The sequence below is a fragment of the Protomyctophum bolini genome (assembly GCF_963924005.1).
Source record: "Protomyctophum bolini genome assembly, chromosome: 16".
In the NCBI taxonomy this organism is placed as follows: domain Eukaryota; kingdom Metazoa; phylum Chordata; class Actinopteri; order Myctophiformes; family Myctophidae; genus Protomyctophum; species Protomyctophum bolini.
In genome coordinates, this window is record NC_137877.1 from 14,720,525 (window position 1) to 14,739,200 (window position 18,676).

Consider the following 18,676-nt stretch of genomic DNA (forward strand, 5'->3'; position numbering starts at 1 on the left):
AACCACAAATGTCTCTATCCTCAATGCATCCTTATTGCAACAAACAGATGACAACTTCCAACAGAATCTTTACAGGAAATTGCAACATCCACAACTTTGCATGTGCCCTTAGAATGAGCGTAGGGAGAGGGCACATATGGGGCTAAGCGTAGTCGTGAGTTGGAGGCTTGGAGCACGTTTTTAAACTGAGATAGACGTGAATTTATGCCGTTTTTGTTTAGTGTTTTTGTAACATAGGAGAATATTTGCCGTATAGCTATAGGCGGCTATGCTACTGCGATCAACGTGGAGAAGAACGACAATTCGGTAAGTTTTAAAAGTTTATCTATGAATGTGTATGTGTGTAATGGTCTTCAGCCTGTTTGCATTGTAAACTGACAAAGCTGTTTGTTTCTCACGTGTAGTAGTCTACTACAAAACCCCACCCACCTGACGTCTACGTCATTCTTAATTTCTTTCTACACGATATTTGTGCATCATGTTTTAAAGTTGTCTGTTTGTCCATATATTATCCGTGGGAGAAACAAGCAAAGGCTATGTTTTATTATTCCACTCCTCATGTATTGCCGAGAGCATGAGTCTAGAACAAAACTGTTCAATAAACATGAATGATCATGATGTGGTTCACAGCAGTGGTTCTCAAACTATATATTTGTCAAGGACCCCCAAATTGACACTTATAACTAAGCCTGTGGACCCCCATTTGAAAAGATATGCCAGGGGACCCCCATAAGAGAAGATGTTTACACCTTGTGATTCTCAATCATTTTCATTTCAAGGACCCCCAGTTTGACATGCATTACGGAATACGGACCCCAATTTAATGGCATTTCTATCTCTGGGACCACAATTTATATTGTAAAATCATGTTTATGTAACTCTGAGAGTGTGCAAATGTACACCATGTGTACACTGTCTGAGTTACAGACCCACAAAGGTGCATGCCTTTGTTTCGTACTATCTATCATGGAAGTGCACACTGCATGGGGGGGGGGGGGGGGGGTCAAAGGGGTCAGATTCTCAAACACATGAGTAAACTGCTTCTTTGACATGCAGTAACATCCTGTATAGGCTGTAATATATTCTAGTTCTTTTATGTTTGGGCAATATTTTGTATGTTTTGAAACTTGCTTGTGAAATGTACAGGTCTCTTTTTCAACAACAACGACTTCATGGAAGTATGGACTCACACACACACACACACACACACACACACACACACACACACACACACACACACACCATCATGTTGAACAAAGTTCAACACTAGCGTGTTGCAAAAATACAGTACATGGACAAACGTGTTCAGTCTGTCTGAACACCTTTGCCCATGTATGTATTCTACCTAACCTCAGCAAGACAGCGACCCCCTATTCTTCCATCAAACAAGGAGCGTGTCGAGAACAGTGAGAAAGAGAGAGTAGAAGTTTCCTGTGGGTGAGGGCGGGATGTGGCAGGGGGTATTCTTTCTGCGACGGAGGGGCCATCCAGACGAGGTCTCGTGTATACAGCATACATAATTAACATAACCGCAATGTAGACGCAGGAAAGTTTATAAACGTGAGCGGGGAACAGCCAGAGCCGTGTGGAAGGCCTCTGAGCTTGCTTTGTGGTTTGTGTTTTACAGTTCTCAGTGTAACTGAAATGTGTGTGAAGGAACAAACATTCAGCAGCATGTGTATTCTCTCTGAGCAGCTCTCCTGTCCTGATTCAATCCTGTAGTAGTGTGTGGTAGAACAGGGGTTTTGAACAGTGGCTGGGGGACCCCCCCCCCCCTTCATCATAAATAAATACTGAAACCAGATATAATCATTAAGGAAATGTGTGCATGTACTATGTAAACTCTTAATTTCCATTTTCTAGCCATTCAGTTATTTTTTGGAAAATAATCTGGGGCCCCCTACCCCCCCCCCCCCCCCCCCCCCCAAAAATAATAATTTCAAATTCTGTACCGAATTCTAAATTATGAACCGTTATTATATTATGAAGAAAAGCGTGGGAATAGTACATGGGTTAAATGTTCAGGTCCAAATGAATGTCTGGGAATCCCATTTTTTTTTACCTTATTCATTATTTTGCCGTTTTTATACAATGCCCTAACCCCTACAAATTTGTTATTTAGGACAGCAGCGAGCACGCACGCACACGCACACGCACACGCACACACACACACACACACACACACACACACACAATAATGAATATGAATTTTTTACTTTACAGAACAAATCTTGAAGACCACATGGCCTTTCTCTATACAGCACCACAACATTTTCAATGGCAGAGTGCGGACAATATCTCAAAATGGGCAGATGGCCATGAAATATGTTTTTAGACTAGTCTAAAAAGTCTTGTTTTGTATGACTCTTCTGATGTGTGCACAGCTAGACTCTGACTTGGCAGAGCTTTTGTTTACATTGGTTGATCTGTGTGTCTCTCTCAGGCCCTCCTGCCTGCATGTTAGGGAGGTTTCCTCTCCTACTGTGACTGTCGAGGAAACACTCACTTCCTTCCTCACTCTTCCTTTCGATCTCCACAGTGCTGGTGTCTCAGCTGCCTTTTCCTTGAGGTGAGTTTTATTTCTTCTATTTTCAGAAGTTCTGTAAGTGCCTCTGTGAAAGAAGTGTTCCTCAAACTGATATGTATTTCAACTCTGACTTGAACGACAGATCTGATCTTGAATGTCTTTCAGTGTTTTCCAAGCTTTATTTTTATTCCCAAAAAACGGGCATCCTATTTTTGGCCACTACACATGTACTCCAATCTTGTTGGTGTCAAACAATGTTTTATACTTTGTGTAAAGTAAAGGAACTAACGATTATTTTCATAATCGATTCATCTGCCGATTAATCGAATTATGACACTTATTTAGCTAACACCTTAAAAATATATTTTAGGTTATTTTAGACATGTTCTAAGTAACTAACAAAACATATAATTAATTCAAAAATGCATGTGATTAGCTGGTGATTACGCTGCTATTCAAATAAAAGACAAACAAAAATTTAAATTCATTAAAGCAACTTATGGTGTCTTTAGGCTTATTCTGACGGCATACATTTGATTAAAGAATAGCTACACATGTGTCAGTCTAAAATGAATAGTACTCTTCTGAACTCAAATGGGTAATTTAAAAATAAATATTCAAGCTATATGTTTTGTTCTTGTTACTATAATCGTTATGTGTCATATTTTGCTTTGCAGTCGCTACTGTACAACTATCATCAGATTGTAAGGGAAGAGAGATGGATCACTCCTCTTTAGTTTAGTTACACTTAACACTGGAATAGTGGGAAAGTGGGAAGTGCTGTGGTTGACGGTTGACTTGTGTGACCATGAGTAAGGAAATGTAATATAGTCAGGACCTGAGTCACCTTTAATATAGTCAGGACCTGAGTCACCTTTGATTTTGATAAGAACTTGCAGGAGTAGACTAGCCGACTAGGGATTTTCAGACAACCGAAAGAATAGGCATTACATTCTAACGGTTATTATTCATTCAGCTGTTGATATAGACTGTAGCCATATACACAACGTATACTGACTACTCACCGTAGGCTTATCTTTTCTTGGGCAGTACAGTTTCCATACCAGGCCATAACACCTTCAACTAAGCTGCATTTGTTAAATGCATAAAAAAATGTATGAAGAGTATAAAGGGTAGGCTATAAAATACCGAAAAATTTCCACAAAAACAGCATAATAAAACCCAGGACAAAAACAAGACAGCACAAAAATGGCAAGGAGATCAATGTGGGTCTTCCTGTGGAGGAGAGCTCATACAGAAAGGAGCACTAATAGCTAGCCATATGTTAAATCAAGTGGATATACAGAGATCACAAAACATTTTTTTCCAAGAGATTTAGGCCATGGGTTTGAAATAGATCAGGGAGAGGGGGAAATAAGTCCAGGCCAAGTAGGCTGCTAGACGTGATGCTCTACCCAGGGCCACCATCCATAAAGGGTCTTAGATCAAATTCCATGTTGAGGCCGTTAGGTGCTAAAGTATTCAAAAAGTGAATCCAAAATGCTTCTCTTTTTAAAGGTAGAGTAAGTGATTTCACTTAATTCAAATATCACTTATTTTTTTGTTTTGTTGTGATAATCCTCTCTACTATAGAGTGTGCTGACCATATAAGGAGTTCCTCCCTGTCCCCAGTTAACCCCCTGGGGGTCAAAAAACCGTAGGTTTCGTTTTTGACTCTCTATCCTGATTGGACGAAGGCTTAGGTCCCACAGCCAAAAACGAAACCTAAGGTTTTTTAAGTGAAATCACTTACCCTACCTTTAATAGTGAAATATCAAAAATAGTGGGGCTGTTTTGTTTTATTTTATTTTTAGGGACCTCTTTTAGAAGGTTGGCTGTTGCTGCTATGACACCTGAATACCCCCTAAGGATAAATACATGGTGTATCTTATCTTATCTTACTTTTCCTTACCTGTTATTGCAAATATTAGCTGTCCTATAAACCTCTGGCACATCTGCCGCCTGCATGCATACACATTGCTGTGTATGCCTCCATCTTTTAGCGCAACAAGTAACCATTTGACCACGTTATCAACTCTGCAGATGCATGAAAGGCATACGTCACATCTGCTGAAAATGGTTTCATCCAGTGTGAAATGTGTTTAGTTTAATAAAGCTGTGCTCCACACAGCTTTATGGGGAACCTTCACCACCGCCTTTTTGTTTTTTTCTTTCACATTCCTTTTTGAAGCTCATCAGTGTTACATAACTTCCCATAATCAGAGCGGGCTCTTTGCTGTTTAGTCTTCATGTGCTTTGTAGAACCTTCTCACCATCCATCATAATTCAAAGGCTAAGCTGATAGCTAGCTGGCATCAAGACTCCTCAACTGGGTTAGGGTCAGACTACAGTATCTGAGATAATGATTGAGTATGATTTGAGTTATGGCACTCAGAGTTGAGTTGAGTTGAATGAGTTCCATCATCTACTGTATATTAAAATATTCCCACAATTTATTTTCCCCCATCACAAAATGCTAATATATATAACCGCCGCTACAGTACATACAATGCAATTCTAGTGCTGTCTACATAACATGGTATAAGTCTGTATCAAATGCTATCTAAGTCTACAAAAAGTGCTGTCTAAGGGGGTAGGGTAAGTGCTACGGGCCATGATGGAGTCTGAAAAGGTGGCTTTTCAGACTATGGCGGAAGATTGGGAGTGAGGCTGCAGTTCTGATTGTAATGGGAAGTGCATTCCATAGTTTTGGAGCCAGAAGGGAGAAGAGTTTGGGACGTGTGGAGCGTTGTCCCGGTGTTTTTAGTGAGGGTACTTCCAGCTTCCCTGCGTTGGCTGATCTGAGTGTGCGGGAGGAAATCAATGAAAACAATCAATTAGACATTTTGGTGGCATTGTATAGGAGAACACATTTAAACCCTTGTTCGTGCACACTGCTGTCATCATAATTATATCACAGATCTCACTATACAAACGGACCTGAAAACACACACTTCTTGTGACCACCACGCTCTGACTTATGGTGCGTTACCCTCTTAAATCAACATTCCAATAAAGGTAAGACACACACACACACACACACACACACACTCACACACGTGTGCTCATTTGGTTCATAGAGCATACGTCCACTCAAAACGTTTAAAGTCTCTTTAGCGTCATCCCTTTGCCTCTATCTCCTATCTTTAGACGATTATTATAATGCCTTGTTGCTGAATCATGGTTGGTGTTTGCTCCTTCGGGGTGACTCTACAGGATGTCAGCTTAACTGACACTGAATCACTGTAAGGACTCCTTCACATCAAATCAGTGTCCATGAGTTCTCACCTTCAGAGCATACTGTCACATTCTGAGTTCTCACCTTCAGAGCATACTGTCACATTCTGAGTTCTCACCTTCAGAGCATACTGTCACATTCTGAGTTCTCACCTTCAGAGCATACTGTCACATTCTGTCTGAGTTCTCACCTTCAGAGCATACTGTCACATTCTGACATGATGAGTTCTCACCTTCAGAGCATACTGTCACATTCTGTCACAGCTGCAATTAATGCTAACTTTGTTTCACTATGTAACCTGCTACTACTGAATATATTTTAATGAATGTGTCTGGTGAAGTATTCTCTGGTTTCACTAGCCTACTATTGTCAAAATATATGCGATTGTGGTAATGTAAGGTGCGGTGTTTGTAAAGAGTGTCAAGCTGGCATAATGTTATCTCGCAGATTTGTTTAGATTTTGTTCAGTGTTGAGGTTTTACACTAGTCCTGTACATATGGCCTCTTTACTGCGGCAATCCTAAAACAGATGGACAAAGTTCATCTGACTGAACTGGCAAACATTTCACTCATGGCATAATGGACACGGACGGAAACATCCACTGTCCCCTGGTAGATTCATGTAGTGTCAGCAAACATTGGGCAACATGTGTTCCCTTTTTTAAAGTCCCGTTTCCCCATAACTGGTAGCCGTTTTCTGGTAGCATGTCAGCATTTTCGCTGAGAAAGCCTTGGATTTAGGGTCCCTCCCTCCCTCACTGGGGTTTCAGCAATGACATTGAGTCAATTCAGTTCAAGTCTCTTAGCCTAGACCACAATGGGAAAGACAGGGCAGATGCACTCTCCCCTTTAATTCCCCCGAGCTGCCCTCAAGAAACGTATGCCTAATTATCTGCTTCGTTGGAAGCATCTATAGTGGACATTGGACAAGAGTAGACATGCATTACAGAAGCATGAGTCTCTGTGCATGCATGGGTCAGCGACAGCTCCAGAGAATTGTGACTTGGGGGGACTATAGATATGATCTATAGTCTATCCAAATTTAGAGCGGGGGCTAATGAATGTTGGTTTACATAGAAGTCAGTCAATTGGGTTTGTGGGGAAGGGGGGACTTAGTGGGGGCTATGAAAACAGTTTTATTGAAACGTAGACTACTATGGAACCTGTGAGACGTGCAGGTTTACTGCTAATGAACCCGCTGTGCCGCCCTTCATATCAGTCAAAAACACAATCAGGAATGGAGAGGGAGAATACCTGCCCTTCCCTGACTCACTCAGCCAGTTCAGTTGAACTCTGACTTCCAAACGTCACTCCCACGTCTCAGCCCGTATACACCAGAGCCTGGAAAATCTACTTCCCACGCTCTCCTCACTGTGCCTGGGCCTGTCCCTGGGAGTTTTACTACTGTCTGCTGTATTACTGATTCCAAACCTCTCACAGCAACATCCAGACTGTCAGGACTGCATGACAGTTTAAACTTTTCCTCACAGGAAGAAAGGGTTTGTTCAATCTAACCTGCCAGTGCCTTAAGGGTCCGTCTTTGTCTCATGACAAAAATAATAAACTCAATCTTAACATTGTCTTGTGGTGGCGTAGAGACTTGAAACTATATTATTTTAATGGTGCTCTCTCTCTCTCTCTCTCTCTCTCTCTCTCTCTCTCGCTCTCCTCATCTTGGTTTCCATCGCAATGATCGCATGTGATTGCATTTGCAAATGCGTTCTGGTAAAGGTCTTTATCAATTATACAGTAGCTCTCGCCACAGAAACCCTAACTAAAGCTATCTATAGGCTACTATCTACCCTAAAAGAATACTGAATGAAAAGAAGAAACGTGATACAGCCTACTATGGTAAGAGTACCGTAATGTATTATTGACATGCTGTGTGGTAGCTATTCAAATCTAGAAAATAAATTACAAGTGAAAGCCCACAAATTGGCATTAAAATGTATGTGTATACTTGAGTAAATGTACTTACACCACCGCGTGCAACAGACTGTTCTGATAAGAAATTAGGTCAGCAACTTTATAGCTCACTCAACTAGTGATCATCTACTGTTTGCCATTTATTCTGTGCGTCAGAATAAATGACACACAGTGAGTAGGACATTTAGGGACAGGGGTGACAGAAAAACATCATGGATCACAAGCATCTCAACAAGTCCTGTCCTCCCTCTGAACGTAAATTTACTGGCAACGCTGAGTGGGAGTGTCTTCCAGTAGGATTACGTCAGTCCGTGTGGTTCCCTGTTGGGCCTAACGCAATCCCTATGCTGTGGTTAGTGAGAGTTCAGGATTACTTCAGCAATGGAGGAATGAATGCATGTGATGTGGCCTGTTGACTGCATTTTGGGACGTTATAGTATCTTGTCAGGTAGAGGCCAGACATTAGGCATATATGTACCTTCTCATTGTGTGTTTACCTGTTCTTCCAGACAGTAAATTGTTAGTCATTTATTCTAATTGTTTACTTATCTTTAAAGTATGATGTTGTAAATTACTGTGTTTTGTTTACCTCTCTTTCAGTCATGGGCGTGAGTCAGATACTGGCAGCTGTCCTCTTTCTACTGTGTCTGTTTGGAGGCTCCTCGGCTTTAGGAGGTGAGTTTTACAAGTAATCAAATCAACAGAATGGAGAAAGGGACAAAATACAGGGAAAGTAGATTATTATAAAATACAGGGGAAGAGACAGATTTTCTGGTTTCACTAGTTCACTATTGTCAAAATATATGCAATATGTGAGGCTGTCAAAACTGGCATAATATTTACTACACAGTAAGGTACTGCCTAGTTAATTGTGTGTATGTATCTAGAATTCTACAAAGAAGACGAAGAAAGATGTTGCTGTAGTGTTAAATAGAAATATTTGAAACAAGTACAGTACCTATATTTGAAAATATGAACCAACATTTACAGTAGTGTCAGCTTGTGAAACTACTGTGAAACTGTTTTGCCTCCAAAAGCTAGAAGCACAGAGCAGCTCCACAGTGACACCTTGTGGGCATCAGACTGAGGTGTTTAGTAAAATGCCTTCACCCTTCTCCCTCTGATGTTGTGAGTGATAAATGCATGTCTGGCCCCCACTGAGCAATAGTCGGTAATTAGACGTCCGTCTAAAATGTGTTATACCGTGTCTAAAAAAATACGTTTTTTTAGAGGTCAAGACGTTGATTAGCAGTTTTTTAAACATCTATATATTTTTACGTTTTTTTTAGCGGTCTAGGCTTAGATCAGACGTTGAAACAAGGTCGTTTCAACGTCTGATCTAAGCCTAGACCGCTAAAAAAACATACATTTATAGACACATTTAGACGTATTTTAGACGTCTAATACCCTGAAAAATGCTCAGTGGGCCCCTTTTCATGAAGAAACTAACCCTTTACTAAATCCCACCCCAAAACGTGATTGTCCAATGCCAATCCAAATAGTTTAGCAACGGTTGCTATGCAGGTCAAGCTTTCTTCGCTGTTAACGTGCCTATTGGACAAGGATGGGTTGGGGAGGGACTTAGTGAAGTGGCTAATTCCTGTACCAGTTAAAACAGCAGAGCTCCTCTCTAAACCTTTCTGGGCTTAAATACAGAATTGCGTAAAGTCTATGTCTTCCTATTTTCTTCAGAGAACTGTACCGACTACAGGCTGCAGTTTGAACGGGTGTTTTCCGTTCCTGGGGACGTGGCCATGCTGAACAGCACACTAGTATCCCCAAGCGTCTTCGACTTCAGCGTCGTTCCGTACAATGTCACCTGGTACCACCTGCTATCGGGCAGAGAACTGGGCAACGAGACTGGACGCATTCTGGTGCGCGCGGAGACACTGTGGTTCCTCAATGTGACCACGGAGGATGCTGGAGACTACGTGTGCATTGTGAGGTACTACAGTCTCATTGTGGAGCGAGAGGGTGTCTGTATATTGCGCAATCTATACTCCGTTGTACAACGGCGTTGCATGCCGAAAATAGCATATCTACTGTACAAGCTCACTGATCACTTGGGAATGAAAATGAGTAAATTGGGGAGAAGACACACACACACACACACACACACACACACACACACACAATATATATCAGTCTAGCTCTATAAAAGAACAATTCGAAATGTCGACTTCTAAGACCAGTGACTTTGATAATCATACCAACTATCAAGGCATCACTGAAAGTCGCAGAAGAATAATTATTTCTCTTTTGTTTTTCAACAGCACTCCTTCTCGGTGCTACAGACAGGACTCAAAGCTGGTCGTAGACAAGCCTGTCCCTGGAAATTGCAGTAGACCGCGGATTACTACCCAAACACTCACCAGTGAGGTGAACGACATCTTGTCCTGCCCTCTGAAAGACATCACAGAGAAACTGGAGAGTTACTCCCTTGAGTACTCCCTCAAATGGTACAAGGTGAGTTGTGCCATGTAGATGATGAAATGCATTTTAGATAATTAGCTGACACTTTTATCCATAACAACTGAACCTGGAATGGCTTAGGGTTGACGACAGAGTACAGCATCTTGCAATGGGTCTGGTCCACAAGATTCGCTACACCACCAAGATACGCATGTATCCTATGCCACCAAAATGTGGAACGCCCTACCAACAGCCATTGAGACATGCAAATTCCTTGACTCCTTCAAAACCGCTCTCAAAGGGCACATACGGACGGCTGCAATTTGAAACTGCCCCGCGTAAAATCTGAATCCCCAGCCCCACCCCCTTTCCTCCATACTGTATATGTTTATTTTCTCTTTTTGACCTCCTTACATGATTTCCTGTTTTTTTTATAGAAGTGTATATTTGTACGTCTCTAAATGTTCTGATGAATTGAAAAGTGTGGACCCTGACACTTTATCGGTGTGTCGTCCACAGTAACAGTCTTTGTATTGAGTTGTGCTTTCATGTGAAATGTACCCATTCTGCAAACTGTTAATAAATACTTCAATCAATCAATCAACCAACCTCTAGGGGTTCAGTTACTCAAGGGTGCACAGTAGAATTTTTGATATAGGAACTCAACCTTTGACCTTTATCTTCTGCGAGGAGTAACCACTAGACTACTTGGCTGTTGTGTGTAACGTGCACTGGACATTTTGCACGACACATATAAACGCATTGTTCTGTGTAAAAGGCAAACAGCACTTTAACAAGACTTTAACTAGATGTCCCCTTCAGTGTCACACTGTAAAACTGTAAAAAAATGTGCTATTAGGCCTACAACCTGTGTTATGTGTTAATTGCTTCGGTTTCATTTTCAGAACTGTACAGCCATAAAGGATGGAGATGGAAAGTTCACCTACCGTGATGTGACCATGCTCAAGCTGAGAGGAGTGGAACCTCAGGACAGTGACTCCTACACGTGCACTCTGACCTTTAACCTCACAGGGTTCACAGTCTCCATCTCGGAGACCATTTTTGCCTCGGTTAAAGGTGAGTAAATAGTCCTTTTGTAGGACTATGTTGCATGTGTGTCCAAACACATATTAGAAACATTTAAATACAGTTTGAAAATAATTAAAGTTAAGATAATAGGGGGAAAAAGGTGGGGTTAGGAAATGACTCAAAAGCCTCAATAATAGGCAGCGACAAATGGAAAAGTATTCAGCTTTCATTTAAAATAACTGAGAGATGTAGCACACCTACTACAGCTTCCTGGGAGTTTGTTTCAATATGTGGTATATAAAAATGTCTCCATGTCTAGTTTTGACTCTAGGGACAGAATAGAAAGCAGACCTGCAACCTGACATGTTTGGATCATTCATAATGTAGCATAAAATCATATGTATTTTGGCCCTAAAGCATTCAATACTTTAATCAAACCAAATTGATTATTTTACTGACAAGAATCTAGTGTACATTTCTGAGAATTGGAGCGATAAGATATACAGTACTTTCTTGGACTTAGTAAGACTCGAGCAGCTGGGTTCTGAATCAACCTCAGCTGTCTGATTGATTTTAAGGAGACTTGTAAAGACTCTGTTACTTACTGTAAGTAAAGGACAATTAATGAAGTCATATTAAAACCATTTACTATTATTTAATCTCATTATGTGTGCCATGTTGAAAGAAAATCACCATACAATCTGAGAAGATAAGATGAGAAAGATGAAATAAGACAATACAATACTTACGTACGTAGTTCTAAAGCTATGAGAGCCATTATGCCATCTCCCTCAAGTCAGATTCAAGAAGAACAGCAACCATCTGTCCATACTGTATAGTGCAGACAAATCAAACAATGAAGACAGTCAAATTAATCACATTTGCTCTTTTACTTTCAGAGGAGTATGAATTACCTCCCGAAATCCATGACCCAACCAGCTTCGGGGAGGTTATCAAGGCCCAATGGGGTGAGTAAAATTTTTAAAAGTAAAACATCCTAAATAGATACAAATAAAAACGAATAAACTTAAAGCAAAAATTATTTTTGTACCGTGGAATGGAAAATGCACAATGTAACGTGCACGATGCATGTTATGTAAGGGATGGCTAGGTGGTCATTGTTGATAAATAAATCACTGATAGGGTGATTTATCTATAAACAATGACACGGCTACTTAATACATTAATTAAAATGACCCAAAAGTTACAACAGAAATAAGTATTTCCTTGCTTAGGGTAATTAAAGTATTCCAAAGTTTTCCGAGCCTTTGATTAAGCAGCGGGCTGTCTGTTATCCAGAAAGCTGAATTCAGCGATTGACCAATCAGAATCAAGCATTCAACCAAGCTGTGTAATAATAATCTGTATCTCTTCCCGTGCACGTGTGTTTGTCCAGGCTCCAGCTTCACTAAGCGCTGTTGGGTGTTCGTGCCTTGTGTGGGGAGGTCCTATGTGGATGTTTACTGGTATACCAGCGAAGACACTGCAGTCTCAGAAGAGCCCTCTGAACGCATTTACATGGAATCACAAAGGTTTGTAGTACTGTAGTGTGACTTTAACATTACTTTATGCTCCTCTTTGAGACGCACATACAGCAGCCATTCTATTCCGCTTTGCATTTTAGAAACAAGGCATACATAATATGCATGCGAGAACAAATTATTTATATTTTCCTCTCCTGTTCACAATGTTCTCCTCTCCTACATTAGTTCAACCAGAGAAGAGAGTCCAAGGAAAGGTGTGTGGGTGGAGCGCCTGTTGAAGTTCTCCCACCTGACAGAGCAGGACTTCTACAAGAACTACACCTGCTTTGCCTGCAATGACAGAGGCTGTCCCCATAGTCAATTCACTCTGCTGCCAGCAGGTACAAACCAATGAACACAGTGGCTACAGTGGTGCACACTGTATGTGTACTGTATGTTTGATAGAGTGAGTGATAGAGTAGCGTAGGCTACAGAAGAGTTTGTACAAGAGGCTATTAATAGTAAGTAACTGATAAGTCAACACGAGGAGTTATATGAAGAAAGAACAGGATGGAATTGGCAGACCACTTGACATTTTCATATTTCAGGCAATATGCTATGCTTTCCTAACTGCTGTTCTGATGAAGCGTGCAGGGGATGGCCATCATGTCTGTTTTAAATTCTCACCACTAACATCCTTCTCATTTGCACATGAGCCTTGGTGATATTGTATGGGTATGTTCTATTTTTTCCTCCTCAGATCACAACATACTGCTGCCCATTGGATCGGTGCTGGGAGGTGTCACTGTCCTCTTCATCAGCACTGTTGTCTTCTACTACATTTTCAAGATCGACATTGTGCTGTGGTTCAGAAGGGCTTTCCCTGTTTTCTACAAGAACACAGGTACGATTTCACAGTGCTGTACACACACACACACACACACACACACACACACACACACACTGCAAAACACTGATGATATTGACAGGACATAGAGTACACAGAGTGCAGTTGCTCACATTTTGATGTGGTCGAACAAATCCAAATCCTGATGCATACTGTGTAGCTCATGGCTAACTATATTGCACTTTAGATTAAACCTGTACCATATTCCATGTTCTCTGTTAGAGTCTGACGGTAAACGCTACGACGCCTACATAGCATACGCACAGTGCTTTGGGACTGGAGCCAGTGGAGAAGTGGAGATGTTTGCTCTCCACACACTGCCTCAGGTGTTGGAGAGGACCTGGGGCTACAAGCTGTTTATAGCCGGCCGTGACAGCCTGCCTGGACAAGGTACGCTATCTTACGGAACAAAAGTACAGCTGCACAAAGTTGCTGAATGTTGAATGAATGCACTATCCAGTCGGCTACTAGCGTGTTCCCACACAAAGTATTTCTGTCTCTAATTCTCTCCTTCTAAATCTCTCCTTCTCTCCGCTTTCCGTTCCGTCTCTAGCCATTGTGGACTCGGTGGAGGAAAACATCCAGGCCAGTCGCTGCCTCCTCCTGCTCTACACCGCCTCCACCTTCAATAGCAGTGACACCAGTGACAATAAGAACCAGTGTTACAGTAGTGATGTTAAATGTAATATGTCTGACAGCAGTAGCCACAAGGATCACAGTGACGGTCACAGTGGTCATAGCAGTTACCACAACATAAACATCAGTGACAACTGTACCAGTTCAGATACATCCTGCAACGATGGAGACATTCCAGGACCTGGCCAGCAGTTTGAACACGACACCGCCATGTACAGAGCACTGATGGAGGGATCCCTGAAGGTCAATATTGTCTGTCTGTCTGTCTGTCTGTCTGTCTGTCTGTCTGTCTGTCTCTGTCTGTCTGTCTGTCTGTCTGTCTATTTATCTCTCTCTCTGTACAATTAATTTAATTGTACTAACTCAAAATCAGATAATTATTGCTCACTGTGCATAATTTCCTATTTCCTCCCTTGTTTTCTCATTCTGCAGGTGGTCTTGGTGGAGATGGAAGAGGTCAGCCCGGCCCAGCTAGCCCTCTTCCCGGAGTCGGTGCGTCACCTGCGGAAGAAACAGGGAGCTGTGTGCTGGTGGAAGAACCAGAAGACTTCGAGAGGCTGGGGGACACGTTTGCGGGAGAGAATTGGAGCCGATGAGGAGAAAGGAGGACAGGAGGCTTCATCCTTGCCTCTGTCGCCGTCCTCCAGATTTTGGAAGGAGGTTAGGTACCACATGCCTGTGAGGGGTAAAAGAGCTGTTCGTCCAGAGAATATGTCGCTGTTGGCCTTGTGATGGGGTCCTACCAATTTGAACTGGATGGAAAAGTCTTTACCATGAAAATGAATGAAGTTATGTCTGTGGGTAAGGTTGTTTCAGCTGACAGCAGCCAAGATTGGGACACGTGTCTGCGACCGAGAAGAAAGGGGAGGTATGACTTGCTCAAAGGCAAAACTGAGGAAATTCACATCTGACCACACAATGCAATGCCTGGTTTTGTTGGAGGTGGAATCCAAACCAGCAACCTTTTAGTCGTATGCAAACTACACTGGAATTGAATGGATTCATTATAAGCAAAAGGAGAAGAAATCACTGAATCACTGAACAACTGTAATGTAAATATAATAACATTACAATAACTTGTAAATATGTAGAATATTTTTTTAATTTTTAATCACACAGTCGATAACATGACAAACGTTAACATTATGTGGGTTATTTTGGTGTAGACCTGTTAATATACTGAGGGTGTGTGTGTGTGTGCGTGTGTGTGTGTGCATGAATACAAAATACCACAAAGTTGCAGTTCGAGGATAAACAACAAACTCCTAAGACGTATTTCCAATGTTGTCCTCTCACCAGCATTTATTATACATTAAAAGCACTTTACAATACAACATAAATGACTACAAACATAACAAAACAGTTCCCACAGTTACCACAGGGTGGTGCTACAGATGTGCCATTCCAACTCACGCTTTCCTGATCATTTCAGGCTTTTTTTTCTTCCAAATGTTGTTTTGCGGCTTTCGCCTTTATTTTATATTTTTTATAGAGGGACTGTAGCTGACTGACGCTGACAGGAAATGGGGGAGAGAGATGGGGGAGTGACATGCAGTAAAGGCCGTTGGGATCGGGAGTCGAGCCCGCGGCACACTGCCAGACTCGGGCTACCGGCCAGGTGCCTGGACCACTGAGCCACAGCCCAGGCCCTGATCATTTCAGGTTTGCAGGTTTTATTCACTGACTAGACTTGCTAATTCCACTGCTTTGCTACTGAAAAGAAGTATCCATCTATTCAGGGTATCTGAATAGAACTAACATATAATGGGCTATAACCCATCGTTTTTGTAATTTCGTCATTTTTTTCAAATCATCAAAAATGATGAAAAACGGCGCGCTATAGTATGCCGTACTATATGGGCTATAGCCCATGGTCCAAAATGATGAGAAACGAGGATAACATTTCTTTTCAAAATTTCAAAAAACATGGGCTATAACCCATCGTTTTTGTCATTTCGTAATTTTTTTCATATCTTCAAAAATGATGTAAAACTGCGCTCTATAGTATGCCGTACGATATGGGCTATAGCCCACGGTCCAAAATGATGAGAAACGAGGCTAACTTTTTTTTTCAAAATTTCAAAAAACATGGGCTATAACCCATCGTTTTTGTCATTTCGTAAATTTTTTCATATCTTCAAAAATGATGTAAAACTGCGCGCTATAGTATGCCGTACGATATGGGCTATAGCCCACGGTCCAAAATGATGAGAAACGAGGCTAACTTTTTTTTCCAAAATTTCAAAAAACATGGGCTATAACCCATCGTTTTTGTCATTTCGTAATTTTTTTCATATCTTCAAAAATTATGTAAAACTGCGCGCTATAGTATGCCGTACCATATGGGCTATAGCCCATGGTCCAAAATGATGAGAAACGAGGCTAACTTTTTTTTTCAAAATTTCAAAAAACATGGGCTATAACCCATCGTTTTTGTCATTTTTTTCAAATCTTCAAAAATGATGAAAAACGGCGCGCTATAGTATGCCGTACGATATGGGCTATAGCTCACGGTCCAAAATGATGAGAAACGAGGCTAACTTTTTTTTTCAAAATTTCAAAAAACATGGGCTATAACCCATCGTTTTTGTCATTTCGTCATTTTTTTCAAATCCTCAAAAATGATGAAAAACGGCGCGCTATAGTATGCCGTACTATATGGGTCCATAGCCCATGGTCCAAAATGATGAGAAACGAGGATAACATTTTTTTTCAAAATTTCAAAAAACATGGGCTATAACCCATCGTTTTTGTCATTTCGTAAATTTTTTCATATCTTCAAAAATGATGTAAAACTGCGCGCTATAGTATGCCGTACGATATGGGCTATAGCCCACGGTCCAAAATGATGAGTAACGAGGCTAACTTTTTTTTCCAAAATTTCAAAAAACATGGGCTATAACCCATCGTTTTTGTCATTTCATCATTTTTTTCAAATCTTCAAAAATGATGAAAAACGGCGCGCTATAGTATGCCGTACGATATGGGCTATAGCCCATGGTCCAAAATGATGAGAAACGAGGATAACTTTTTTTTTCAAAATTTCAAAAAACATGGGCTATAACCCATCGTTTTTGTCATTTCGTAATTTTTTTCATATCTTCAAAAATTATGTAAAACTGCGCGCTATAGTATGCCGTACCATATGGGCTATAGCCCATGGTCCAAAATGATGAGAAACGAGGCTAACTTTTTTTTTCAAAATTTCAAAAAACATGGGCTATAACCCATCGTTTTTGTCATTTCGTCATTTTTTTCAAATCTTCAAAAATGATGAAAAACGGCGCGCTATAGTATGCCGTACGATATGGGCTATAGCTCACGGTCCAAAATGATGAGAAACGAGGCTAACTTTTTTTTTTCAAAATTTAAAAAAACATGGGCTATAACCCATCGTTTTTGTAATTTCGTCATTTTTTTCAAATCATCAAAAATGATGAAAAACGGCGCGCTATAGTATGCCGTACCATATGGGCTATAGCCCATGGTCCAAAATGATGAGAAACGAGGATAACATTTTTTTTCAAAATTTCAAAAAACATGGGCTATAACCCATCGTTTTTGTCATTTCGTAATTTTTTTCATATCTTCAAAAATGATGTAAAACTGCGCGCTATAGTATGCCGTACGATATGGGCTATAGCCCACGGTCCAAAATGATGAGAAACGAGGCTAACTTTTTTTTTCAAAATTTCAAAAAACATGGGCTATAACCCATCGTTTTTGTCATTTCGTAATTTTTTTCATATCTTCAAAAATGATGTAAAACTGCGCGCTATAGTATGCCGTACGATATGGGCTATAGCCCACGGTCCAAAATGATGAGAAACGAGGCTAACTTTTTTTTTCAAAATTTCAAAAAACATGGGCTATAACCCATCGTTTTTGTCATTTCGTCATTTTTTTCAAATCTTCAAAAATGATGAAAAACGGCGCGCTATAGTATGCCGTACGATATGGGCTATAGCCCATGGTCCAAAATGATGAGAAACGAGGCTAACTTTTTTTTTCAAAATTTCAAAAAACATGGGCTATAACCCATCGTTTTTGTCATTTCGTCATTTTTTTCAAATCTTCAAAAATGATGAAAAACGGCGCGCTATAGTATGCTGTACGATATGGGCTATAGCTCACGGTCCAAAATGATGAGAAACGAGGCTAACTTTTTTTTCCAAATTTTCAAAAAACATGGGCTATAACCCATCGTTTTTGTAATTTCGTCATTTTTTTCAAATCATCAAAAATGATGAAAAACGGCGCGCTATAGTATGCCGTACCATATGGGCTATAGCCCATTGTCCAAAATGATGAGAAACGAGGATAACTTTTTTTTTCAAAATTTCAAAAAACATGGGCTATAACCCATCGTTTTTGTCATTTCGTAATTTTTTTCATATCTTCAAAAATGATGTAAAACTGCGCGCTATAGTATGCCGTACGATATGGGCTATAGCCCACGGTCCAAAATGATGAGAAACGAGGCTAATTTTTTTTTCCAAAATTTCAAAAAACATGGGCTATAACCCATCGTTTTTGTC

The 18,676-nt window shown here is 40.7% G+C and overlaps 1 protein-coding gene across 3 annotated transcripts; it reads left to right on the top strand.

Annotated features, from left to right (window-relative positions):
* The first annotated feature begins 6 nt into the window (after positions 1-6).
* On the top strand, positions 7-15,897 carry LOC308330502 (interleukin-1 receptor type 1-like). Of its 3 annotated transcripts, none has more exons than XM_080785384.1 (14): positions 7-306; positions 2,444-2,569; positions 5,448-5,545; positions 8,292-8,366; positions 9,384-9,636; positions 9,965-10,157; positions 11,009-11,180; positions 12,032-12,100; positions 12,529-12,664; positions 12,842-12,996; positions 13,356-13,499; positions 13,725-13,892; positions 14,056-14,381; positions 14,571-15,621. In XM_080785384.1, exons 4-14 carry the CDS (start codon positions 8,294-8,296, stop codon positions 14,868-14,870), a joined length of 1,989 nt encoding a protein of 662 aa, XP_080641510.1. In that variant the 5' UTR covers positions 7-306; positions 2,444-2,569; positions 5,448-5,545; positions 8,292-8,293; the 3' UTR covers positions 14,871-15,621. The 3 variants fall into 3 exon arrangements, with proteins under 3 accessions (XP_080641510.1, XP_080641509.1, XP_080641511.1); XM_080785385.1 differs by lacking the exon at positions 5,448-5,545 and adding an exon at positions 15,631-15,897 and having other exon boundaries at positions 8-306; positions 14,571-14,798; XM_080785383.1 differs by lacking the exon at positions 5,448-5,545.
* The last annotated feature ends 2,779 nt before the right edge of the window (positions 15,898-18,676 follow it).

Bases quoted from the DNA above. Each gene is read 5' to 3' on its own strand.
- LOC308330502 (XM_080785384.1), top strand. From the start codon at position 8,294: ATGGGCGTGAGTCAGATACTGGCAGCTGTCCTCTTTCTACTGTGTCTG. The intron at 9,637-9,964 runs GTACTACAGTCT...GTTTTTCAACAG, and splicing joins GACTACGTGTGCATTGTGAG to CACTCCTTCTCGGTGCTACA. The intron at 13,500-13,724 runs GTACGATTTCAC...GTTCTCTGTTAG, and splicing joins TGTTTTCTACAAGAACACAG to AGTCTGACGGTAAACGCTAC.